Source organism: Tursiops truncatus, chromosome 2 (genome assembly GCF_011762595.2).
Source record: "Tursiops truncatus isolate mTurTru1 chromosome 2, mTurTru1.mat.Y, whole genome shotgun sequence".
Lineage (NCBI taxonomy): Eukaryota > Metazoa > Chordata > Mammalia > Artiodactyla > Delphinidae > Tursiops > Tursiops truncatus.
In genome coordinates, this window is record NC_047035.1 from 50,020,036 (window position 1) to 50,046,372 (window position 26,337).

The window sequence follows — 26,337 nt, forward strand, 5'->3', positions numbered from 1 at the left end:
AATGAATGATACCTGTTATAAGGTAGCATTTTAAACTCTTTTTTACCTTCACAGGGAGTATCTTCAGACCCAAACTTTCTGTTACGGTGGAATCCTTTTGTTGATGGTGCAAATACTGGCAAGTAAGTTGTTTTTCTAGCTTAACTTTATTTTACTTAATTATATAAGAACAGTATTTGATGGGGAGTGCTTTATTCTAATAAGCTTTAATTTTTTTCTTATAAAAGTTATACTATGCCTTTTGTCAGTGAAAAGCTTCTGACTTCTTTAAATTGCCCAAAGGCATAATGTGTTGATCATTAAGGCTTTGTGGTTTTGTTCTTTAAATCAAAATACAGTATGTGTGGTGTTAATATACTGAAAGATGAGCTACATGATCTCATGGGAAAAAATACGATAGTAGGAATCAGAAAGCCCCAGTTCCGTCTCTGCAATGTGGTTACTTCATATTCTAGACCTGTCTTTCCTCAACGATTAAGTGACAGGGCTGACCTAGATGAGTTGTTCCAAACCTATTAGTCCATTGCAGTGCCTAGAGAGCTCTTTGGAAATACAGATTCCTGAATCCCCACATTAGGCCTATGGATCTGGGGTTAGCAGGGTATGGCCTGTAAGCCTATAAACCAGATCTGGCCCAATGCCTATTTTTGTACATCCTACAAACTAGAATGATATTTACATTTTTTAATGTTTGAAAAAAAATCAAAAGAAGACCACTGTGACCACTATATGATTCATAAAGCCTACAAAGTTTACTGTCTAACCCTTTATAGAAAAAGTTTGCTAACCCCTGCTGTAGAATACAGTCTTTGGGAGTGGAATTTAAGAATCCTGAAAGCTTCCCAATTGATTGCAATGACTATGGATAAATGTGTGGAACCAGTGGGCTAGATGAGTGATTCTCAAGTTTTGATGTGCCTGGAGGATCACCTGGAAATCTTGGTAAAATGCAGATTCTGATTAAGTAGGTCTAGAGGGTGCATTTATAAAAGTTTCCATGGGAATTCCCTTGCAGTCCAGGGGTTAAGACTCTGCACTTTCACTGCTGAGGGCCCTGGTTCAATCCCTGGTCGGGAAACTAAGATCCTGCAAGCTGTGTTGTGCAGCCAGAAAAAAAAAAAAAAGTTTCCAGGTGATACCAATGTTGCTCATCTGTGGACCCCACTTGGAGTAACAAAGGGTTTGATGATCAGCCATTTGAATCTATGATTCACTGTGGATTCCACCTCTAAAATTCTGAATCTCTTTTTCACTACTAAGTTTAATTTCATTTTTATTACATATTAAATGTTGCAAAGCATAACGGTAAAGTAAAAAATACTTCATATTCACTTTATAAAAACTCTATTTTATAGTCATACTAATACAGTTTGACAGAATGAGATCTTAGGTCTTCCTGTAGCTTTTAAAAATACTCTGTACCATGATCTAATTGTCTTTTATATCCCCTGAATAGAAGCAGATTTTAATGCAGATGTAATGCTCTTTCTGTGTTTTATGTTATTGTCATTTATCACCATCTAAATTGCATTTTTCTCTTTGTATTAGATCAACCTCAAAACGTGCAATACCACCTCCCCTACCTCCTAAGGTGAGCTACTTAAAGATTTTCAACAATATATCCTTGTTTAAATAATAAAATAAATTTTTAAAATAATTTTATTGAATTTATTCAAAATTCTCTTAAACATATTTTAGGGTATAGTTTTCCTCACGAGCATTATTATGAAGATGTAAAAATATATTAAAGAAGATTTCATGAGAAATATAATATTTTTATAGCTATTAGAAAAAGGCAAAGATAGGTTATTACTCATTTGAAGCAATACTTGACCACATGGAGGGGAGTTTATCATTTGCAGTCCTCATTTATTACTACAGTTGGACAGTGCACTAGAGTCATACTTTATTAAGTCACTTTCCTTGCTTGTTTGTAGTTACTAAATATTTTGTGGATTATGTATGTGATTTAATTGGTTATAAAAACGTTATCAGTTTGGGGTTAGGGCTGCTTAAAAGTCACATGGCAAGTTCATAGTTGTGTTGGGATAGTAACTCAGCTCTTGCTTGCCTTGCTTACTTGGCCCAGTGAATTGAACTATACAGGAGAAAGAAAAAAAGGCATATTCTCCTCCCCCTAAAGTCTTTGATGCATAATAATAACAAAGTGTTAATGTTTTATGTCCAAATTTATTAAAGTACTTCCGTGTCTTACTATCAACTAGCCAAGGATAAGCAGTTACCCTGAAGACAACCTCCAAGATGAAGAAAAATCATCAACTGTAAAACGTTGTCCTGATTCAGAGAACAGAGCTCCCCAAGTTCTCAGAAGACAGAGTAGCCCAAGTTGTGGTCCTGTAGCTGAGACTTCCTCTATTGGTATGGCTAGCAGTATCAGCAGGCCTGGAGTGCATACAGCTAGATACTGTGATCTCGGTAAATAAATCAAAGTGAAGGCTGAAAAGAAAGCCATTTTGTTCATATTTTAAAGAATGTCTTTTTTCTTTAGTCAATCTTATTACTGTTTGAAGCTTTGTGAAGGTTCTTTAAAGTTCCACATGGGTGGACTATAAATAGATTCAATCCAATTCAACCCTAATTTGATCCCTTACTAAATATTATAGGATCTAGAAAGATGAATGGATGACCCTGCCCTCTGGAAGTTCAGGGTCTATAGCAGAAGTTATACCAATGTGCACATAATATCAGACAAGACATTTTGTTTAAGTGTCTCCTACAGTAAGTAACTATACGTAACAATGCAAGAGATCTCTGAGGGAGATAAGGATAGGGAACAGAGGAGGTAGGCCCTTGCAGAGGTTTAAAGGGCTTGGTGAGCCTTTAATAGGTGGAACCAATACTGACAGGCATTCTTAGAGAACAAGAAAGAATGAACAAATGCACTGAAGCAGGAAAATCTAGACTGTATTGGAAGTACAGTCTAGTATGGTCGAAGTGTGAGCTTTTGAAGGGTATATACTGGGAGATAGGACTTAAAAAGGTAGGGTGAAGTTAAATTATGAAAGGCCTTGAATATCAGGATTAGTAGGTCAGATTTCATTTTTCTCACAATATGGAAAGACATTTGTTGTTTTCATGGATTAAGACTACTGCTATAGATGCAGTGCTGCCTCTACATGAGCTAGAGAAAGGCACCAGAGATACTTTAACTCATCTGACAGTAGAGAATATTTCCCTATAAAGGAACACCCAAATGGAAAACAAGTACTGGGGGGGAAGGGGAAATTATTTTTCAAGGAAAGTACTTATTTGTATGGTCATTCAACTTTTAACCATGATTCTCTTTAGGAAATGGTGATGGTATTTCAAAACTCATTAGTGAAAACACAGAAGGATCAGCGCAAGCACCACAGTTACCACGAAAAAAGGACAAGCGAGATTTCCCTGTAGGTATAACAGGTGTTTGGTGATTAGTTGTAAATAATACTGTATTTATCATATAAAGGGCATAGTCTGTTTAATTCAAGAGTTTGAATAACTGGATTTCTAAATGTATAAAGTTTTTCTTAAGGCTTTAAGAGGTCTTACAGTATTAAAAATCACTTTTCCCACAGAAACCAGTAATCAATGGCCTCCCACCCACCCCAAAAGTGCTGGTAAGGAATATTTTTATGTGAACCACTTGCCAATTTTTCTCTCTTTAGAAGCAACAGAATATTGTTTATTTGCTATCAAGTATCTTGAGCCATTGAAAGGAAGGATTCATAAAATACAAAGGCATTAAATGCATTTGGATATACCATGGATCAAATCATGTACCCTAATTTGAGTGAGTTAGTTAGAATTGTGTTAATTTCACTTTTTATAAATACGGACAGTTGGGTTCTCTGATTAGCCTACAGAGGCCAATTTAATTTTAATGTGATGATATTACTAGTACTGTGTCCTCTTCATTATGTTGGTTAAATATCTTTCTACCCCTGAAGCCATTTTTACATTGAACTATACACAGTGAAAAGGAACAGGGAAGCTTCTGTTAATTCTTGTTCTCTGGCCCTTCAGTAGAACCTACCTAAGGTAGTTCAGCCAGTCATATGAATGGGTACCTTATAAATTGTACCTTTTTGTACAGTAAAAGTTCAGTGTAAATATCAGTCTTTTGTCTTTTATCACTATTATGGAGGTATACTGCAATTATAATCACTATGATGTTACTCAATAAAATCATTCATTGTTTCCCATTATTAAATGTTAGTCCTAAAGATAAGTAGTGATGTAAAATTCCTGGAATGTATCATTGACATATGTAGACGTTTTGATAAATTTGATATTTTTGCTGTAAAGTAGTGGATTACACAAGGAAACAGTATAAAACTCTCTTCATAGAAAGGGTTAAATTATATCAAAATATGAATTTTGTAATGAGACCATAAATATATGCAAATAAGAGTCAGTTTAACATTTCATAATAATCTTAGCTATTTTCTAAGAATGTATAAAATTATCTAATCAAATAAGTCAACATTTCTTTCTTTATAAATAAGATGGGAGCATGTTTTTCCAAAGTCTTTGATGGCTGTCCTTTGAAAATAAATTGTGCAACATCCTGGATACATCCTGATACAAAAGGTAACATTTCTGAATTTTTATGTATATCTCCAACAAAATATTTATTATCAGAAAAGATCCTTATGATCAGTGAACTGAGGGCTTTTTACTTTAAAAGTTCAACTTAGAGACTAAGGAGTGTAGGTATTATACTATTTAGTGTAACAACCTAAATAGGTAAATAGTTTTAGTTTAAGGCATCAGAATTCAAGAGCGAGTATACAGGAACAGTTCCTGCATAAAGGAGACTAAAGAGACATCACAACTGATTGCAACCATGATTTTGCATTTTCATTTATGTAAAAGGACAATAATACTGAGACGATAATCACTTTCAGTAAAATCAGGATATTAGAAAATAGTATTGTTTCAGTGTTAATATCCTGATTTTGATCATTGTTGTGTCGTTGTATAAGACCTTTTTATTTTTTTTAAAGAAATGCACACAAATATTTAGGAATAAAGGGGTATCATGCTCATAACTTAAACAGTTCAGAAAATGAAAACAAAAATGTGTGTACAGAGAAAGAAGGATAAAAACAAAAGTAGTAAATGTTAACTTTTTTTGTATATGTGTAATCATATGGTGTCTTTCTTTTATTTTTTTAGAATTTTATTTATTTTTTATACAGCAGGTTCTTACTAGTTATCTATTTTATACATATTAGTGTATATATGTCAATCTGAATCTCCCAATTCATCACACCGCCACCACCACCCCCACCCGCCACTTTCCCCCCTTGGTGTCCATACGTTTGTTCTCTACATCTCTGTTTCTGTTTCTGCCCTGCAAACTGGTTCATCTGTACCATTTTTCTAGGTTCCACGTGTATGCGTTAATATATATTTGTTTTTCTCTTTCTAACTTACTTCACGCTATATGACAGTCTCTAGATCCATCCACGTCTCTACAGATGACCCAATTTCGTTCCTTTTTTTGGCTGAGTAATATTCCATTGTATATATGTACCCACATCCTTATCCATTCATCTGTTGATGGGCATTTAGGTTGCTTCCATGACCTGGCTATTGTAAATAGTGTTGCAATGAACATTGGGGCGCATGTGTCTTTTTGAATTACTGTTTTCTCAGTGTATATGCCCAGTAGTGGGATTGCTGGGTCATATGGTAGTTCTATTTTTAGTTTTTTAAGGAACCTCCATACTGTCCTCCATAGTGGCTGTATCAATTTACATTCCCACACCCTCTCCACCATTTCTTGTTTGTAGATTTTGTGATGTTGCCCATTCTAACTGGTGTGAGGTGATACCTCACTGTAGTTTCGATTTGCATTTCGCTAATAATTAGTGATTTAGAGCAGCTTTTCATGTGCTTCTTGGCTATCTGTATGGCCATCTGTATGGCCATTTCTTTGGAGAAATGTCTGTTTAGGTCTTCTGCCCATTTTTTGATAGGCTTGCTTGTTTTTTTTAATATTGAGCTGCATGAGCTGTTTATATATTTTGGAGATTAATCCTTTGTCCGTTGATTCATTTGCAAATATTTTCTCCCATTCTGAGGGTTGTCTTTTCATCTTGTTTGTAGTTTCCTTTGCTTTGCAAAAGCTTTTAAGTTTCATAGGTCCCATTCATTTATTTTTGTTTTTATTTCCATTACTATAGGAGGTGGATCAAAAAATATCTTGTTGTGATTTATGTCAAAGAGTGTTCTTCCTATGTTTTCCTCTAAGAGTTTTATAGTGTCCGGTCTTACATTTAGGTCTTTAATCCATTTTGAGTTTATTTTTGTGTGGTGTTAAGAGGTGTCCTAATTTCATTCTCTTACATGTAGCTGTCCAGTTTTCCCAGCACCACTTATTGAAGAGACTGTCTTTTCTGCACTGTATATCCTTGCCTCCTTTATCATAGATTAGTTGACCATAGGTGCGTGGATTTATCTCTGGGCTTTCTATCCTGTTCCATTGATCTGTATTTCTGTTTTTGTGCCAGTACCATACTGTCTTGAATACTGTAGCTTTGTAGTATAGTTCAAAGTCACAGAGTTTGATTCCTCCATCTCCTTTATTTTCCCTCAAGGCTGCTTTGACTATTCAGGGTCTTTTGTGTCTCCATACAAATTTTAAGATTTTTTGTTCTAGTTCTGTAAAAAATGCCATTGGTAATTTGATAGGGATTGCATTGAATGTGTAGATTGCTTTGGGTAGTATAGGCATTTTCACAATATTCTTCCAATCCAAGAACATGGTATATCTCTCCATCTGTTGGTATCATCTTTAATTTCTTTCATCAGTGTCTTATAGTTTTCTGCATACCGGTCTTTTGCCTCCGTAGGTAGGTTTATTCCTAGGTATTTTATTCTATCTGTTGCAATGGTAAATGCGAGTGTTTCCTTAATTTCTCTTTCAGATTTTTCATCATTAGGGTATAGGAATGCAAGAGATTTCTGTGCACTAATTTTGTATCCTGCAACTTTACCAAATTCACTGATTAGCTCTAGTAGTTTTCTGGTGGCATCTTTAGGATTCTCAATGTATAGTATCATGCCATCTGCAACAGTGACAGTTTTACTTCTTCTTTTCCAATTTGTATTCCTTTTATTTCTTTTTCTTCTCTGATTGCCATGGCTAGGACTTCCAAAACTATGTTGAATAACAGTGGTGAGAGTGGACATCCTTGTCTTGTTCCTGATCTTAGAGGAAATGTTTTCAGTTTTTCACCATTGGAAATGTTTTCAGTTTTTCACCATTGAGAATGTTTTCTGTGGGTTGGTCGTATATGGGCTTTATTATTTGAGGTAGGTTCCCTCTATGCCCACTTTCTGGAGAGTTTTTATCATAAATGGGTGTTGAATTTTGTCAAAAGCTTTTTCTGCATCTATTGAGATGATCATATGGTTTTTGTTCTTCAATTTGTTAATATGGTGTATCGCATTGATTTGCATATATTGAAGAATCCTTGCATCTCTGAGATAAATCCCACTTGATCATGGTGTATAATCCTTTTAGTGTGTTGTTGGATTCTGTTTCCTAGTATTTTGTTGAGGATTTTTGCATCTATATTCATCAGTGCATTTGGTCTGTAATTTTCTCTTTTTGTAATATCTTTGTCTGGTTTTGGTATCAGGGTGATGGTGGCCTCATAGAATGAGTTTGGGAGTGTTCCTTCCTCTGCAATTTTTTGGAAGAGTTTCAGAAGGATGGGTGTTAGCTCTTCTCTAAATGTTTGGTAGAATTCACCTATGAAGCCTTCTCGTCCTGGACTTGAAAGATTTTTAATCATAGTTTCAATTTCATTACTTGTGATTGGTCTGTTCATATTTTCTATTTCTTCCTGGTTCAGTCTTGGAAGGTTATACCTTTCTAAAAATTTTTCCGTTTCTTCCAGGTTGTCCATTTTATTGGCATGAAGTTGCTTGTAGTACTCTCTTAGGATGCTTTGTATTTCTGCGGTGTCTGTTGTAGCTTCTCGTTTTTCATTTCCAATTTTATTGATTTGAGTCCTCTCCCTCTTTTTCTTGATGAGTCTGGCTAATAGTTTATCAATTTTGTTTATCTTCTCAGAGAACCAGCTTTTAGTTTTTTTGATCTTTGCTGTTGTTGTCTTTGCTTCTATTTCATTTATTTCTGCTCTGTTCTTTATGATTTCTTTCATTGTACTAACTTTGGGTTTTGTTTGTTCTTCTTTCTCTAGTTCCTTTAGGTGTAAGGTTAGATTGTTTATTTGAGATTTTTGTTGTTTCTTGAGGTAAGCTTGTATTGCTATAAACTTCCCTCTTAGAAATGCTTTTGCTGCATCCCATCAGTTTTGGGTCATCGTGTTTTCATTGTAATTTGTCTCTAGGGATTTTTTTTCATTTCCTCTTTGATTTCTTCAGTGATCTTGGGTTATTTAGAGAAATATTGTAGTACAAGAAACTCCTATATACTCAGAATAATCAGTTGTTTCTTTTTTTTACACCCTCACCATCAGATTATTTATTTTTTTATTTTAGTATAGTTGATTTACAATGTTTTGTTAGTTTCAGATATACAGCAAAGTGATTCAGTTACTCATATACATATATCTCTTCTTTTTTAGATTCTTTTCTCATAGGTTATCACAGAATATTGTATAGCATTCTCTGTGCTATACAGTAGGTTCTTGTTGGTTATCTGTCTTATGTACAGTAGTGTGTGTATGTTCATCCTTTTGCCACATTTGTTTTACTCTTTTCTGTCTATATGTGAATTTTTTTCTGAATCACTTCAGAGTGAGTTGTGGACATCATGCTCCTCTTCCCATTATACTTCAGTTTGTATTTTCTAGGAACAAGAATGATCTGTTACATAATCACAGTACATTTATAAACATTAGGGAGTTTATCATTGATATAATACTGTCTTTTAATCCACAGTCCATATTTGAATTTTATTAATTATCCCAGTAATGTCTTTTATCATCTTCTCCCCCCTTTTTTCCCCAATCCAACGTGCAGTTCAAGTTCATATGTTGGATTTAGCTACCATGCCTTTAGTCTGCTTTAGTCTGGAACAGTTTCTCAACCTTCCTTTCTCTCTTGATCTTACCATTTTGAGGCTGCTTATTTTGTATAATGTCCCTTAATTGGAGTTTGTCTGATGAGTCCTCATGCTTAGATCACGTTATGCATTTTGGGCAGGAATATCAGACAAATGTTTTTGTGCTCTTCTCAGTCCATCATATCAGGAGGCACATGGTATCAGCTTGTCCAAATACTAGTGATATTAACACTGACCAGTTGGTTAAGGTGGTGTTCACTAGCCTTCTCTTCTGTCAAGTTCCTATTTTTCCCTTTCTAAGTAATTGTGTAATTATTTAATTTCCCAAAGTAATTAACACATAATTAGTGTGAAGACTCACTGAGACTTCATAAATATCCTCTTGCTCATTAGACTTTCACTGACTAGTTTTAGCATCTGTTGACAATCCATTGACATCTATTGACAATTTCCCTTCTTTCTCATTTATTCACTTATGTTTGAATAAATGACATGTAATGAAAATTGTGTTTTAAAAAAGGATTTTATAGTAAGATAAAGCAGAGTTAGTAACAGAAAATATATCTACTTTTAAAAAATAAAGAGTTGGGGAAAGAGGTAAAGAAGGTAGCATGGGTTTTAGAAAATAACTTTTCTTTGGATTGGTGGGTGGCTATCTAACTCTTAATACCATTAAAATATAGGGCCATTATTTTAGTGAATGATTTCGGAAAATGATAGTAAATTGTGGTGATTTATCTCAACTATTTTAGATCAGTACATTATTTTTGGAACTGAAGATGGTATTTATACATTGAATCTCAATGAACTACATGAGGCAACGATGGAACAGGTAATTCAGGAGTTTTAACTCAAAAAATTAGTTTGAGTCAATTGAATAAAGTAAATATCTTAATTTTAAAGCAATTTATATGGGCCTCAGTTTTAATTTTTATGATTTAAATATTTAAAGGGGTGAAATTGTACTCTTCACATATTCATGTTGAAAGATTTTTTTCCATAAGGTTTTGGTAATTTACTGAAAGGTAGAAAATGCTTATTTTTCTACTCTTTCAGACTGTTGCAGTTTGGAAGTTAAGGGGTAAGGGAATGAAAATTGGAGAGTTTTAATTACCTTTTTTTTTCTTAATAGTTATTTCCACGGAAATGTACTTGGCTCTATGTCATCAATAATACTTTAATGTCACTGTCAGGTATGTATATGATAAAAATGATATGAAAAATAAACAATGGACGAGCAGAGAAATGTAATTTTAATACACATTACTTTAAAATGTTGTTAATCAGGGTAATTATAATCTAGTATAGTTAACTTTTGAGACTTGCAGGTATTTTTTACAGTTGTAGAACTGGAAGAAACTTTGAAAAGGAACCTTGTTGTCAGAGCAGTACTTCCCATACCTGCTCAGGAACTACACAGTTGGAGAACATGACAGTGATTGTTCCCTGAGGCCATCCCCTTCTCCACAGTCTCTGTTACTATCACCTCCCTGCCTTCCACTGAGAATCAGCAGTTGAAGGGAAAGAATCAGAGGATCCAGATGCTTCCTTTCTTTGTAATCTTGAGCCAATCACTGTCTCTTGTCTCTCAGCCTCAGTTTTCTTTTTTTTCATAAATTATATCTTCATTTTTTAATTTATTTTTTATTGAAGTATAGTTGGCTTAGTGTCATGTTAATTTCTGCTGTACAACAAAGTGATTCAGTTATACATATATATACATTCTTTTTCATATTCTTTTCCATTATGGTTTATCACAGGATACTGAATATAGTTTCCTGTGCTATACAGTAGGATCTTGTTGTTTAAACATTCTGTATATAATAGTTTGCATCTACTAATCTCAAACTCCCAATCCATCCCTCCCCCACTCCCCCTTCCCATTGGCAACCATAAGTCTGTTCTCTATGTCTGTGAGTCTGTTGCTGTTTCGTAGATAGCTTCCTTTGTGTCATATTCTAGATTCCACATATAAGTGATACCATATGGTATTCATTTTTCTCTTTCTGACTTACTTCACTTTAAGTGTGATAATCTCTAAGTCCATCCATGTTGCTGTGCCCAGTTTTCTTAATTGTAACATAATGATGATGGTAACAATAACAGCCTCACAAGATTGCTGTGAGGATCAAGTGAGATATCCAAAGTACTTAGAAAACTGTGAAGACTTACAGATGCTTGCTGGTGGAATTTATGTTATTCTGGACCACATATTTATTAATGAACTTGGACCAATGCTTTCAAGTCTTATAAATAATCAAATGGGTTCCAGAACAACCTATTCTAATTTTGTTGTTTGTATTTTTCTTTTTTCGTTGTTGTTGGGGGTGGGTGGGTGGTGTTTAGGCTTTTTTCCCCTAATTGTTACCTGCCAGAACCTATTTTCTTACATTTTAGATTTAAGTGGCTACCTAAAGGCTTGCTGCTCGCTTTCATTCTGATAGTAGAGTACAGTTGGCCCTCTGTATCTGCATGCACAGATTCAATTCAAAGATAGAATTTTTTTTTAATTCCAGGAAGTTCCGAAAAAACAAAACTTGAATTTGCCAGGCACTGGGTCACTATTTACATGCATTTACATTATATTAGGTATCATACATAATCTAGAGATGATATAAAGTATGTGGAAGAATGGGCATAGGTTATATGCAAGTACTACACCATTTTATATAAGGGACTTTTTATAAGGGACCTCACATTTTGGTATCCGCAGGGGGTCCTAGAACAATACTCTGGTGGGACCACTATACAAGGTAGTTAATTATTTCTCTCTGTTCCTTAATCCTAATGCTATCAACTATTTAAATAGCATTTATCCCTTTCTCCACTTTGAAAAATTATTTCAACATTTCTTAAATTTTTTTCAGTTTTTTTGTTTGATACTCTTTCATGCTCTGTATCTCAATAGATACGTGATGATTACATCCTAGCTCTTATTTACTGTACTGTCAGGCTTTTCATTATTAAGTGTACCTTTCAGCTACTTATGCTTTAAAGCATCAGTGCTGATATAGTTTTAACTCACTGACAGATCATTATGAATTGTGGCCTAATTTAAGAAATGCCGTTTTCATAATTTTAAGTATGTGTGTGTGAGTGTGTATAACTTAAACTCGTCTACTAACCATCGCCTAGTAGAGAGTCTTCAGGAATTTGTATGTATTTGAGCTGATGACAGTGTATACAAAGAGCATATTATTTGATTGTCTATAAATGTCTTTTAAAAAACTGGGGTCCTCAAAATATTTAATCTCTTTGATTTTGATTATGTTTCCCCCAGTTTTTTTACTTTTGTTTAATAAAATATTAATATATCATATTACTATTATGAAAATAAACTTAAACCCAGATCTGTTTGAATTAACAATTCTGAGTTGTATTCATATAGAGTCACTTTCCTCTAACTCTCTTACTGCTTTTATCCCTATTTATACCTGTCTTTGGGAATAAGCTTAAAAGCCACACAGAGTACATCTTGTATATTTATAAAATAACTACAGAAAGGCAGGGAAAAATTAGCCTATAAATTGGTTCTTTCCAAATGTAGTCAAAATGACCTGTGGAACTGAATGAAGATAGGTAGCAGTGCTCAATAGGAGAAAACGTTCCGTTTAAGGGTCTGCATTTCTTTGCAGGTGTGCACATACATGCACATGTGTTAGCTGCTTGGGTAGCTAGTTATATATAAAGTGGTACTGGAGAAAGGAAGGATGGTATAGTGTTAGGCAGAATGTTTGCATTTTGAGAAAATACAGAAAATTTTGTTGAGGGTAAAACCATTTTTTTTTTCATGTTTTCCAGTAGTAAAATAATAAAATACTATTTTGGGTTGTTATAGTACCATGTCATGTATATAATGAGTCAGAAAATGTTTACCATGTATTCCCCTTTTTAATACAGCTGTGGTTTTGATTATATGGAAATTGTAGCTCTATTATCCCATATAAATTACAGGATATAATTGTAGCCCTACTGTATCCTATGATAGTTCGCTTTATTTTTCTTAGTATTTCAGTGTTATCTTTAAGACTTCATTCACAAACAGTTCTTAATCCAAGGTAATGTGGTAGATTATTGATAAATAGGACTATCTGAGAAAGATAATGTGGTATAGTTATATAATTTTCCATGTTGTACTGAAATAATCACATGTACATCATTGTAACTCACTCTGTTGTACAGTGTTTAACAATTTCTTTTCCTATGTTGGCTTCATTAAGGTTTACATATATTCTGCCCAGATCACCTGTTAGTCAGAATATATCTAATTTATGTACTGGGAAACAAAATTATCTACTTTGTTAAAACTCATTTTACTTATTGTCTTTCAAAATAGTATTAACTAGGTTTTTTTGTTTGTGTTTTTCTCTGTTTTGCTTGGTTTTTTGAACATGGCTGGACTCATCATTTTAGAAGGTAATTATCTTTTCTTTTGCTTGAAAATAGTATTTCTCTGCTTTAAATAATTCTAATAAAAATAACATGTTTCTCTTTTATAGGAAAAACCTTTCAACTCTACTCTCATAATCTTATAGCTTTGTTTGAACAAGCCAAAAAACCAGGACTAGCTGCCCATATTCAAACTCATAGGTTTCCAGACCGCATACTACCAAGGTACAAAATATTTTGATTCTCCTGGGAGTGAGGGGAATTAGTGTTTATTTTTAAAACAGCCAGTCTTCCTTGCCCACTAAAAAACTTCCTTTGTCTTAATTTTGAAAGGTAGTTTACACTAAAGTAAATGTCATCTAGAATTCAAAAGATAAGTGTCTTGTAACTTGACTGTCCATGTCAATCATCCATAGAAGTTTTATAATATAGATTCCCAGGTCCTGCCTCAGTTCTACAAAATCAGATAGTTTGGGGTCAGAGTTTAAGACGGTGGTTCTTAGAGCTCCTTGACTGGTTCTGATGGAACTGATTCACCCATCACTCACTGTTTGGGAACCACTGCAGTAGAGTACATTTATGTTGTCTTACGTTTTCAGAAAGTTCGCTTTAACAACAAAGATTCCTGATACAAAAGGCTGCCACAAATGTTGCATAGGTGAGTAAATGCTGTTTCTCAAACTGGATGATTAGAACTTTTAACATCTTCAAAATTATCTGTAGAGTCTTATAGTATTAAGTGAAGGAAGGTAGGCTTTATATTTGTTCTAATAAGGAGTTAAGGGGCCATTGAAGCTCAGGAATGTATAGTTGGACATAAAAATGCTTGAAGATAATTGCTCTGATGCTTTCTCAGAGCATAATGTTCCTCGAATTTTTTAACCATAGTCCGTAAGGCTCTATCTCTGCTGATATCCTAGCTTTCATTTGACACTTACCATTTATTTAACGGTTATTGCTTAGTGTTTTATGAACATTATTATTTCAGGACTTTGGCCAACTATGAAGTTAGAGGGAAGAGTCCACACAAAACCACTCACTTCTGATACCAACTACAGGTTTGGGGAGTTCCCCAAACCACCTTCAGGTTCAATAATTCACTAGAAGGACTCACAGAATTCACTGAAAGTGGTTATACTCTGGTTGTGGTTTATTACAGGGAAAGTATATAGATTAAAATCAGCCAAGGGAAGAAGTGCATAGGGCAGAATCCAGGAAAAATGCCAGATGTAGAGCTTCTGTTGTCCTTTCTCCATGGAGTAATAGACAGCGTATGGACAGTGTTACTTTTCTGACAGTGATGTGTAACAATACACACAGAGCATTGCCAACTAGGGAAGCTTACTCAGCAACCTCAGTGTCCAGAGTTTTTATTAAGGCTCTATCACATAGGCATGCTTGATTGCCCACATGGCTGGTCTCAGTATCCATCCCCTCTGGAGGTCAAGTGATATTGCCTGACCCAAAGCCCCTACCCTAAATTACATGGTTTGTCTTTCTGGCATTACTGTCCCCCACCCTGAGACTATCCAGTGTCGCCAACCCCCACTCTAAATCATACTGTTACAGTATACGTTGACCAAGGCCCCAGGCAAACAAAGACACTCCTGTCAGGCATGACATTCCTGAGGCTTAGACATTAACTCCCAGAAGAGAGGACAAAGACCAGACCTCTTTTGGGGCAAGGTGAAATTCTGTGCTATATAATTATCTTCTCTCACTTAACCCTTAAACAGCTTATGATACTTATGTCACTAGTAGCAGAACCTGGGATCACACCTGGTCTGTGGCTTCAAATTCTGGGCTCCTAACTTTCTGTTTATTATTGTTTAATCAGTGAGCCTAAACATTGATCTTCATGCTGCATTAGGTCCACAGCATACTCTCTAGTTATAAGCAGATTTCACGAGCATTTTTCTAGGGAGATGCAGGTCCATTTCTGTTATCAGATTCCCAGTATCTCTGACTCGGGAAAGGTCTCGATGCTTACAATCTGAGGTATAACTCATAAATATCTTAAGACAGAGCTTACTGCAAATAACTACTCTTATAATCAAAACATTACTGTTGATGGGAATCAAATTGGGGAGAAGGAAAGACCAATGTGAATTTCTGTAGATTTGAGTCAAGGAAGTTACATCTTTATTAAGTTGTAAAATAATTATTTTCATCTTGTCTTAAGTAGACAGCTGTAAACTACTATACCAAAAATGGAATCATAGGACTTCCCTGGTGGCACAGTGGTTAAGAATCTGCCTGCCAGTGCAGGGGACACAGATTTGATCCCTGGTCTGGGAAGATTCCACATGCCACGGAGTAACTAAGCCCGTACACCACAACTACTGAGCCTGCGCTTTAGAGCCCGTGAATCACAACTACTGAGCCCGCGCACCACAATCACTGAAGCCCGCATGCCTAAAGCCCATGCTCCACAAAGGAAGCCACCGCAATAAGACCGTGCACCGCAACAAAGGGTAGCCCCCGCTCACTGCAACTAGAGAAAAGCCCCTGCACAGCAATGAAGACCTAATGCAGCCAAAAATAAATAAATAAGTTTTTTTTTTTTTTTTAAATGGAATGATAGATTTCAGTTGCCTTCTAGACCTTTTTATTCACTAGACCTAGAATTCACTCTTTTGGTCCATTTACTTAAGCAGCTCTTTAGATTGTAAAATAGTTTAGGTGTTTTGGTGCTTAAAATACTGTTTTTATGTTTAAGAACCTAGTATATTAAAGATGTTTAGAAGTAAATGTACACAATTAAAATTGAGATAAGAGAGTGAAAAGGAAAGGGTATAACAAAGCCAAAGGAAAAAGATATCATCTTTCTTTACTTTCTGCACTCTTATCATCCTAGTGAACAGAAACAATAATTATCCTTTATCACCTCAATTAACAGTTCAAATGATTATTCTTCCATTCATAGTTTGGTATCAGTGGCAGGCCACATTTAATTGGTTTTTCCTATGTATCAGCACTGCCTTTATACAGAAAGCTGGGTTAGGTTTTAGGTGAGTATAACTTAGTAATTGCTTTTAGCTAAACTTTGTTTTTATATAAAAATATTCAGTGTTTTGGGTGTGTCTGTTTTGTTTTGTTTCTTTCCAGTCAGAAACCCTTACACAGGACATAAATACCTCTGTGGAGCTTTACAGTCTGGAATTGTCTTACTTCAGTGGTATGAGCCAATGCAGAAATTCATGTTAATAAAGGTATATGTTACTTTGTTTACATTTTTTTTATTTAGAAAATACTAATGTATAACTGAGCCTGAAATTATAAGACCCCAATGCTACCATCTAGGGTTAGCATGTTTATAGTTATTTATAGGTGTTTATTGGGTTTAGGGATTTTTGTGTTCTTAAGATTTTATCTTTAACTTGTGTTAATAAACTTCCAGAAATATCACAGCCATAAAGAAGAATATGGCCAAGTCTCTAAAACATATTTTTATGGAAAACTGATTCTTATCATGATATTTAAAGGTAGTCCTTTTTTTAATTGAAGTATTATGGTATTGTGTTAGTTTCAGTTATACAGCAAAGTATTCAGTTATTATTTTCCATTATAGGTTATTAAAAGATATTAAATATAGTTCCCTGTGTTATACAGTAAATCCTTGTTCCTTATCTATTTTATGTATAGTAGTTTGTTAATCCCATACTTCTTATTTATCCCTCCCCCACTCCCTCTCCTATTTGTTTTCTGTCTGTGAGTTTGTTTCTGTTTCGTATATATATTCATTTGTATTATTTTTTAGATTCCACATATAAATAATATCATATAGTATTTGTCTTTGTCTGACTTCACTAAGCATAGTATTCTCTAGGTCCATCCATGTTTCTGCAAATGGCAATATTTCATTGCTTTTATGGCTGAATAATATTCCTCTGTGTGTGTGTGTGTGTGTGTATCAATCACATTTTCTTATGCCAATCATCTGTTGATGGGCACTTGGATTGTTTCTGGTCTTGGCTATTGTAAATAGTGCCGCTGTGAACGGCATGGGGTGCGTGTATCTTTTCAAATTAGAGTTTCATCTTTTCTGGATATATGCCCAGGAGTGAGATTGCTAGATCATATGTTAGCTCTATTTTTAGTTTTTTAAGGAACCTCCATACTGTTCTCCACAGTGGCTGCACCAATTTATATCCCCACGAACAGTGTAGGAGGGTACCCTTTGCTCCACACCCTTTCTAGCATTTATTATTTATAGACTCTTTAGTGATGGCCATTTTGACTGTTGTGAGGTGGTACCTCATTGTAGTTTTGATTTGCGTTTCTCTAATAATTAGTGATGTTGAACAACTTTTCATGTGCCTGTTAGCCATCTGTATGTCTTCTTTGGGAAAATGTCTATATAGGTGTTCTGCCCATTTTTTGATTTGGTTGTTTTTTTGATATTGAGTTATATGAGCTGTTTATATTTTGGAAATTAACCCCTTGTCAGTTTCATCATTTGCAAATATTTTGTCCCATTCTGGACGTTTTCTTTGTTTTGTTTATGGTTTCCTTTGCTGTGCTAAAAGCTTTTAAGTTTGATTACGTCCCATTTGTTTATTTTTGCTTATTTATTTTTATTTTTTTGCCTTGGCAGACTGATCTAAGAAAATATTGCTATGATTTTTGTCAAAGAATGTTTTGCCTGTGTTCTCTTCTAAGAGTTTTATGGTGCCATATCTTATATTTAAGTCTTTAAACCATTTTGAGTTTATTATTGTATATGGTGTGAGGGAGTGTTCTAACTTCATTGATTTACATGAGGCTGTCCAGCTTTCCTAACACTGCTTGTTGAAGAGACTGTCTTTTCTCCATTGTATATTCTTTTCTCCTTTGTTGTAGATTAATTAATCATAGGTGTATGGGTTTACTTCTAGGCTCTCTCTTCTGTTCCATTGATCTATATGTCTGTTTTTGTGCTGATAAGAGGTAGTCGTTTTTTAGATTTAGATCAATTAAGAAAATGAAAGCCTTTCTGTTGAATTTATTCAACAATATGAATGAGGAGATTGTTTCTAAATTATACATCTGTTTATTTTTTGCAGCACTTTGATTTTCCTTTGCCAAGTCCTTTGAATGTTTTTGAAATGCTGGTAATACCAGAACAGGAATACCCTATGGTCTGTGTAGCTATTAGCAAGGGCACCGAATTAAATCAGGTAGTTCAGTTTGAGACAATCAATTTGAACTCTGCATCTTCATGGTTTACAGAAATTGGTGGAGGTAAGTGTTTTTTACTTTATGTTAAAATATTGATGCTTTTGCCTGCAAAAGAAGCAGAATAGGTTCAACCTGCGTGGGCTCTTTCAAATAAAGATTCAGAACATAGTTTCCCAAGTAAGCCCAGAGGATCATGTACATATAGTTTATGATCTCTATTTGCCTGAGGCAATTTGATACAAAGTATTTTACCAAGGAAAATTTTAATGAGTCCTGACATTTAAAAGTCTTAGTTGTTATCAGTTAATCTTTGGACTTACTAAATAATTAAGTTTTCTAAGATACTTTTCAAATTTTATCAGCTTCTCAAGCAAAGAAATAACATTTTTTTTCCTATCGGTTCTTTCGCCCCACACTTCTTAAAATCATTGAGTTCTGGTACTTTTCATACTGGAATAGAAACTTCTCATGTGTGGCCTCCAAGCTTTACCATTTAAAGATACAGGAAAATATCTCTTGCATTTTCTGAGAATGGTTTGTTAGCCTAGGATTTTATCAAACATATCTCAGTGAAAACTCTGAAAAGGTTGAGAAGTTTATTTTCAAACTTTAAAATTGGAACAAATCAATCAAGAATTCATGTCAAGGGAATTCCCTGGTGCTGCAGTGGTTAAGAATCCACCTTCCAATGCAGGGGACAAGGGTTCAATCCCTGGTCAGGGAACTAGATCCCACATGCATGCCGCAACTAAGAGTTCACGTGCCACAATTAAGGAGCCCATGAGCCACAGCTAAGGAGCCCACTGGCTGCAACTAAGGAGCCCACAAGCTGCAGCTAAGCCCGTGAGCCACAACTAAGGAGCCTGCCTGCTGCAACTAAGACCCAGTGCAACCAAAATAAATAAAGTTTTAAATTTTTAAAAATAAAATATTAAAGAATTCATATTAAAAATTAAGTAAAATGAAGATCTTCATTTTGCCAGTTTACTGTTTTTGTTGTGCTAGTGTATTGTCAGCCAGATTTATCAAGCGATTTTTATATATGAAGTCAAGTAAGCTTTAGTTATAACTTATTTCTGACCACTGTTACATTCTTTATCACCTCGAGAAGAAGTCTGTTAACAAGTATTATAAGTTTGAAGGTTCTTATTAAATATCTTTGGCTTTTGATCATTTACAGGCTAAATTATAAGAACTCTTTTATAAAACCCAGCTACTTAAGTTAATGTAGAACTGCACTAATATCATTTTCAGAATCAGTAGTAAATGTTTAACAATAGACTCTTGGGTGCAGAGAAGCCTGGTTTGTAGCAGTTGCCTATTTCTGTGGTATAATACTCCCACCACAGCCAATTTCAGACTACCAACTTGATGTCATCTGGCTTGCAAAATCTCTGAAAATTTAGCAGTCCAGTACAAGCCAGTTCCAGCATGCCCTGGACTAATATCACTGTCTTTGTAGACCAAATCATAATTTCCAGTAGAATAAAGTAGGAATGTATTCTTTTACCCTCCCACCCCACCTGCACCCACCTTTCTTTCTAATAATGTTTTTGGTTGAGGTAGATGCATATCTTCCTGGTATAGCTAACAGAAAGGTGGAAATGACATTTATTATGAAATATAAACAGCCCAAATAGAAACGTGTTCCTATCATGTAATTATTGCTAAAAAGAAGAGTTTTGGGTCAGTTTATTTAAAAACCAAGATCATGTTTGGCAGACAGCCCCAACTTGTTTTTATTGGTTAGTATATAATAATAGTGTAGAGAAAGTCATTTCATATGATTATCTAATGTGAGCTTTCAAACTACTATCTTCTGATGTATTAGGAGGTTACATTGCTTAAGGCTGGGCATTCAGGGAGTCCTCTTGTGAATTTGCAGGGTTGAGGGTTGAGGGGTTTTTGTTGTTGTTTGTTTTGTTTTTTAATGCCAGAGGCAAACTGTTCTACCCACTTTTAACATTGTCTAGGCTAAAATTAAGGCAGACCCAAAATTACTACCTAAGGAGAGCCAGGACTCTGAGGGTAAACATTCAAATCACCCTAAAGCAGAGACTGCCTTTATTAGGCTTTTCCATATTCACAAATGATTGCTAAACTATCTCCCAGGTATGTTGATTGTTGAGGCCATGCCTTGAACTGGCAACAGCTGTAACAATTAAAATGAACTCCTATTCCAAGACTCTTTTAGTCATAGTTTGATGTATTATTGCAGTATCCTTTTCTCCAAGGATGGTGCTTAGCACTTATCAGCACTCAATAAATGTTGAATAAATGCACGAACATACCTTTACTGAGAAGAGCTATTTTTTGGAATGTTGCCAAAGGACACCAGTTTACCAATTCTGTACATCTGGATTCTTCACTATATATGAACTTTGGGAGGTCCACCAAAACCCAAAATAATAATTGTGTTTATGCTCAGATGTGCAGTTTTTAAGGGAGAGGATCTATGAGTGTCCCAAAGAGATGTAGTTAAGAATGACTGCTCTGAGATTACAATGGCAAAGGATGAGTGGGAAGTAAATAAATAGAGACAGCAAATGTGGACATTTTTTGATAGCTTGAGTGGGAAGAACAAGAGAAAAATGTTAGCTGAAATAAAAAGAGAAATTTTTGAAGTGCAGTTTGCAGGATCTTAGTTCCCTGACCAAGGATCAAACCCTGGCCCCTGGCAGTGAGAATGCTGAGTCCTAACCACTGGTCCGCCCTGGAATTCCCAAGTGTGTCATGAACACAAGACATAAAGTATATTCATAAGAAGCTTCAAGAGGAGAAGCAAGAAGAACTACAATCCTGCAGCCTGTGGATCAAAAACCACATTCACAGAAAGAGAGACAAGAGGAAAAGGCAGAGGGCTATGTACCAGATGAAGGAACAAGATAAAACCCCAGAAAAACAACTAAATGAAGTGGAGATAGGCAACCTCCCAGAAAAAGAATTCAAAATAATGATAGTGAAGATGATCCAGGACCTCAGAAAAAGAATGGAGGCAAAGATCGAGAAGATGCAAGAAATATTTAACAAACACTAGAAGAATTAAAGAACAAACAAACAGAGATGAACAATACAATAACTGAAATGAAAACTACACTAAAAGGAATCAGTAGCAGAATGACTGAAGCAGAAGAACAGATAAGTGACCTGGAAGACAAAATGGTGGAATTCACTGCCACGGAACAGAATAAAGAGAAAAGAATGAGAAGAAATGAAGACAGCCTAAGAGACCTCTGGGACAACATTAAACTCAACAACATTCGCATTATAGGGGTCCCAGAAGGAGAAAAGAGAGAGAAAGGACCAGAGAAAATATTTGAAGAGATTATAGTCAAAAACTTCCCTAACATGGAAAACAAAATAGCCACCCAAGTCCAGGAACTGCAGAGAGTCCCATGCAGGATAAACGCAAGGAGAAACACACCGAGACACATAGTAATCAAATTGGAAAAAATTAAAGACAAAAATTATTGAAAGCAGCAAGGGAAAAATGACAAATAGCATGCAAGGGAACTCCCATAAGGTTAATAGCTGATTTCTCAGCAGAAACTCTACAAGCCAGAAAGGAATGGCATGATATACTTAAAGTGATGAAAGGGAAGAACGTAAAACCAAGATTACTCTACCCAGCAAGGATCTCATTCAGATTCGATGGAGAAATCAAAAGCTTTACAGACAAGCAAAAGCTAAGAATTCACCACCACCAAACCAGCTCTACAACAAATGCTAAAGGAATTTCTCTAAGTGGGAAACACAAGAGAAGAAAAGGACCTACAAAAACAAACCCAAAACAATTAAGAAAATGGTCGCAGGAACATACATATCAATAATTACCTTAAACGTGAATGGATTAAATGCTCCAACCAAAAGGCACAGGCTTGCTGAATAGATACAAAAACAAGACATATATATATATATATATATATATATATATATATATATGCTGTCTACAAGAGACCCACTTCAGATGTAGGGACACATACAGACTGAAAGTGAGGAGATGGAAAAAGATATTCCATGCAAATGGAAATCAAAAGAAAGCTGGAGTAGCAATACTCATATCAGATAAAATAGACTTTAAAATAAAGAATGTTACAGGAGACAAGGAAGGACACTACATAATGATCAAGGGATCAATCCAAGAAGATATGACAATTATATATGCACCCACCATAGTAGCACCACAATACATAAGGCAACTGCTAACAGCTATAAAAGAGGAAATCGACAGTAACACAATAATAGTGGGGGACTTTAACACCTCACTTACACCAATGGACAGATCATCCAAACAGAAAATTAATAAGGAAACACAAGCTTTAAATGACACAAGGGACCAGATAGATTTAATTGATATTTATAGGACATTCCATCCAAAAACAGGAGATTACACTTCTGTCTCAAGTGCACACGGAACATTCTTGGGTCACAAATCAAGCCTCAGTAAATTTAAGAAAACTGAAATCATATCAGCCATCTTTTCTGACCACAACGCTATGATATTAGACATGAGTTACAGGGAAAAAAATGTAAAATACATGAACACATGGAGGCTAAACAATACGTTACTAAATAACCAAGAGATCACTGAAGAAATCAAGGAGGAAATAAAAAATACCTAGAGACAAATGACAAGGAAAACACAACGATCCAAAACCTATGGGATGCAGCAAAAGCATTTCTAAGAGGGAAGTTTATAGCTATACAAGCCTACCTCAAGAAACGAAAAATCTCAAATAAACAATCTAACCTTACACCTAAGGGAACTAGAGAAAGAAGAACAAACAAAACCCAAAGTTAGCAGAAGGAAAGAAATCATAAAGATTAGAGCTGAAATAAATGAAATAGAAACAAAGAAAATAATAGCAAAGATCAATAAAACTAAAAGCTGGTTCTTTGAGAAGATAAACAAAATTGATAAACCATTAGCCAGACTCATCAAGAAAAAGAGGGAGAGGACTCAAATCAATAAAATTAGAAATGAAAAGGGAGAAGTTACAACAGACACCGTGGAAATACAAAGCATCCTAAGAGACTACTACAAGCAACTCTATGCCAATAAAATGGACAACCTGGTAGAAATGGACAAATTCTTAGAAAGGTATAACCTTCCAAGACTGAACCAGGAAGAAATAGAAAATATGAGCAGACCAGTCACAAGTAATGAAATTGAAACTGTGATTAAAAATCTTCCAACAAACAAAAGTCCAGGACCAGATGGCTTCATAGGTGAGTTCTGTCAAACATTTAGAGAAGAGCTAACACCCATCCTTCTCAAACTCTTCCAAAAAATTGCAGAGGAAGGGACACTCCCAAACTCATTCTATGAGGCCACCGTAATCCTGATACCAAAACCAGACAAAGATATTACAAAAAAAAAATTATAGACCAATGTAACTGATGAGTGTAGATGCAAAAATCCCCAACAAAATACTAGCAAACAGAATCTAACAACACATTAAAAGGATCATACACCGTGATCAAGTGGGATTTATCCCAGGGATGCAAGGATTCTTTAATATACGCAAATCAATCAATGTGATACACCATATTAACAAATTGAAGAATAAAAACCATATTATCATCTCAATAGATGCAGAAAAAGCTTTTGACAAAATTCAACACCCATTTATGATAAAAACTCTCCAGAAAGTGGGCATAGAGGGAGCCAACCTCAACATAATTAAGCCCATATACGACAGACCCACAGCAAACATCATTCTCAATGGCGAAAAATTGAAAGCATTTCCTCTAAGAACAGGAACAAGACAAGGATGTCCACTCTCACCACTGTTTTATTCAACATAGTTTTGGAAGTCCTAGCCACAGCAATCAGAGAAGAAAAAGAAATAAAAGGAATGCAAATTAGAAAAGAAGAAGTTTAACTGTCACTGTTTGCAGATGACATGATATTATACATAGAGAATCCTAAAAATGCCACCAGAAAACTACTAGAGCTAATCAATGAATCTGGTAAAGTTACAGGATACAAAATTAATGCACAGAAATCTCTTGCATTTCTATACACTAATGATGAAAAATCTGAGAGAGAAATTAAGGAAACACTCGCATTTACCATTGCAACAGATAGAATAAAATACCTAGGAATAAACCTACCTAGGGAGACAAAAGACCTGTATGCAGAAAACTATAAGACACTGATGAAAGAAATTAAAGATGATACCAACAGATGGAGAGATATACCATGTTCTTGGATTGGAAGAATCAACATTGTGAAAATGCCTATACTACCCAAAGCGATCTACAGATTCAATGCAATCCCTATCAAATTACCCATGGTATTTTTTACAGGAGTAGAACAAAAAATCTTAAAATTTGTATGGAGACACAAAAGACCCTGAATAGCCAAAGCAATCTTGAGGGAAAAAAACGGAGCTGGAGGAATCAGACTCCCTGACTTCAGACTATACTACACAGCTACAGTAATCAAGACAATATGGTACTGGCACAAAAACAGAAACATAGATCAATGGAACAAGATAGAAAGCCCAGAGATAAACCCATGCACCTATGGTCAACTAATCTATGACAGAGGAGGCAAGGATATACAATGGAGAAAAGATAGTCTCCTCAATAAGTGGTGCTGGGAAAACTGGACAGCTACATGTAAAAGAATGAAATTAGAACCCTCCTTAACACCATACACAAAAAGAAACTCAAAATGGATTAAAGACCTAAGTGTAAGGCCAGACACTATAAAACTCTTAGAGGAAAACATAGGAAGAACACTCTTTGACATAAATCACAGCAAGATCTTTTTTTGATCCACCTCCTAGAGTAAGGGAAATAAAAACAAAAATAAACAAATGGGACCTAATGAAACTTAAAAGCTTTTGCACAGCAAAGGAAACCATAAGATGAAAAGACAACCCTCAGAATGGGAGAAAATATTTGCAAATGAATCAACAGACAAAGGATTAATCTCCAAAATATATAAACAGCTCGTGCAGCTCAGTATTAAAGAAACAAAAAACCCAATCCAAAAATGGGCAGAAGACCTAAATAGACATTTCTCCAAAGAAGACATACAGAAGGCCAAGAAGCACATGAAAAGCTGTTTAACATCACTAATTATTAGAGAAATGCAAATCAAAACTACAGTGAGGTATCACCTCACACCAGTTAGAATGGGCATCCTCAGAAAATCTACAAACAACAAATGCTGGAGAGGGTGTGGAGAAAAGGGAACCCTCTTGCACTGTTGGTGGGAATGTAAATTGATACAGCCACTCTGGTGAACAGTATGGAGGTTCCTTAAAAAGCTAAAAATAGAATTACCATATGATCCAGCAATCCCACTACTGGGCATATACCCAGAGAAAACCATAATTCAAAAGACACATGCACCCCAATGTTCATTGCAGCAGTATTTACAATAGCCAGGTCATGGAAGCAACCTAAATGCCTGTTGACAGACAAATGGATGAAGAAAGTGTGGTACATATATACAATGGAATATTACTCAGCCATAAAATGGAACGAAATTGAGTCATTTGTTGAGACGTGGATGGATCTAGAGACTGTCATACAGAGTGAAGTAAGAAAAACAAATACCGTATATTAACGCATGTATGTGGAACCTAGAAAAATGGTACAGATGAGCCAGTTTGCAGGGCAGAAGTTGAGACGCAGATGTAGAGAACAAACGTATGGACACCAAGAGGGGAAAGCCACGGGGGGGTGGGGATGGTGGTGTTATGAATTGGGTGATTGGGATTGAC

At 35.2% G+C, this 26,337-nt stretch overlaps 1 protein-coding gene across 3 annotated transcripts in view; it reads left to right on the plus strand.

Annotated features, from left to right (window-relative positions):
* Positions 1-26,337, plus strand: part of MAP4K5 (mitogen-activated protein kinase kinase kinase kinase 5) — a 138,054-nt gene that overhangs the window by 98,717 nt on the left and 13,000 nt on the right. For 2 of the 3 annotated variants that reach the window (XM_073800491.1, XM_073800490.1), the window contains exons 16-27: positions 55-122; positions 1,549-1,591; positions 2,226-2,436; positions 3,310-3,407; positions 3,576-3,617; positions 4,506-4,590; positions 9,799-9,878; positions 10,179-10,239; positions 13,546-13,660; positions 14,035-14,093; positions 16,544-16,647; positions 18,481-18,658. In XM_073800491.1, the coding sequence (XP_073656592.1) occupies positions 55-122; positions 1,549-1,591; positions 2,226-2,436; positions 3,310-3,407; positions 3,576-3,617; positions 4,506-4,590; positions 9,799-9,878; positions 10,179-10,239; positions 13,546-13,660; positions 14,035-14,093; positions 16,544-16,647; positions 18,481-18,658 (1,144 nt within the window). The remainder of the gene's footprint in view (positions 1-54; positions 123-1,548; positions 1,592-2,225; positions 2,437-3,309; positions 3,408-3,575; positions 3,618-4,505; positions 4,591-9,798; positions 9,879-10,178; positions 10,240-13,545; positions 13,661-14,034; positions 14,094-16,543; positions 16,648-18,480; positions 18,659-26,337) is intronic. The other variant, XM_073800492.1, reaches the window with a different exon arrangement.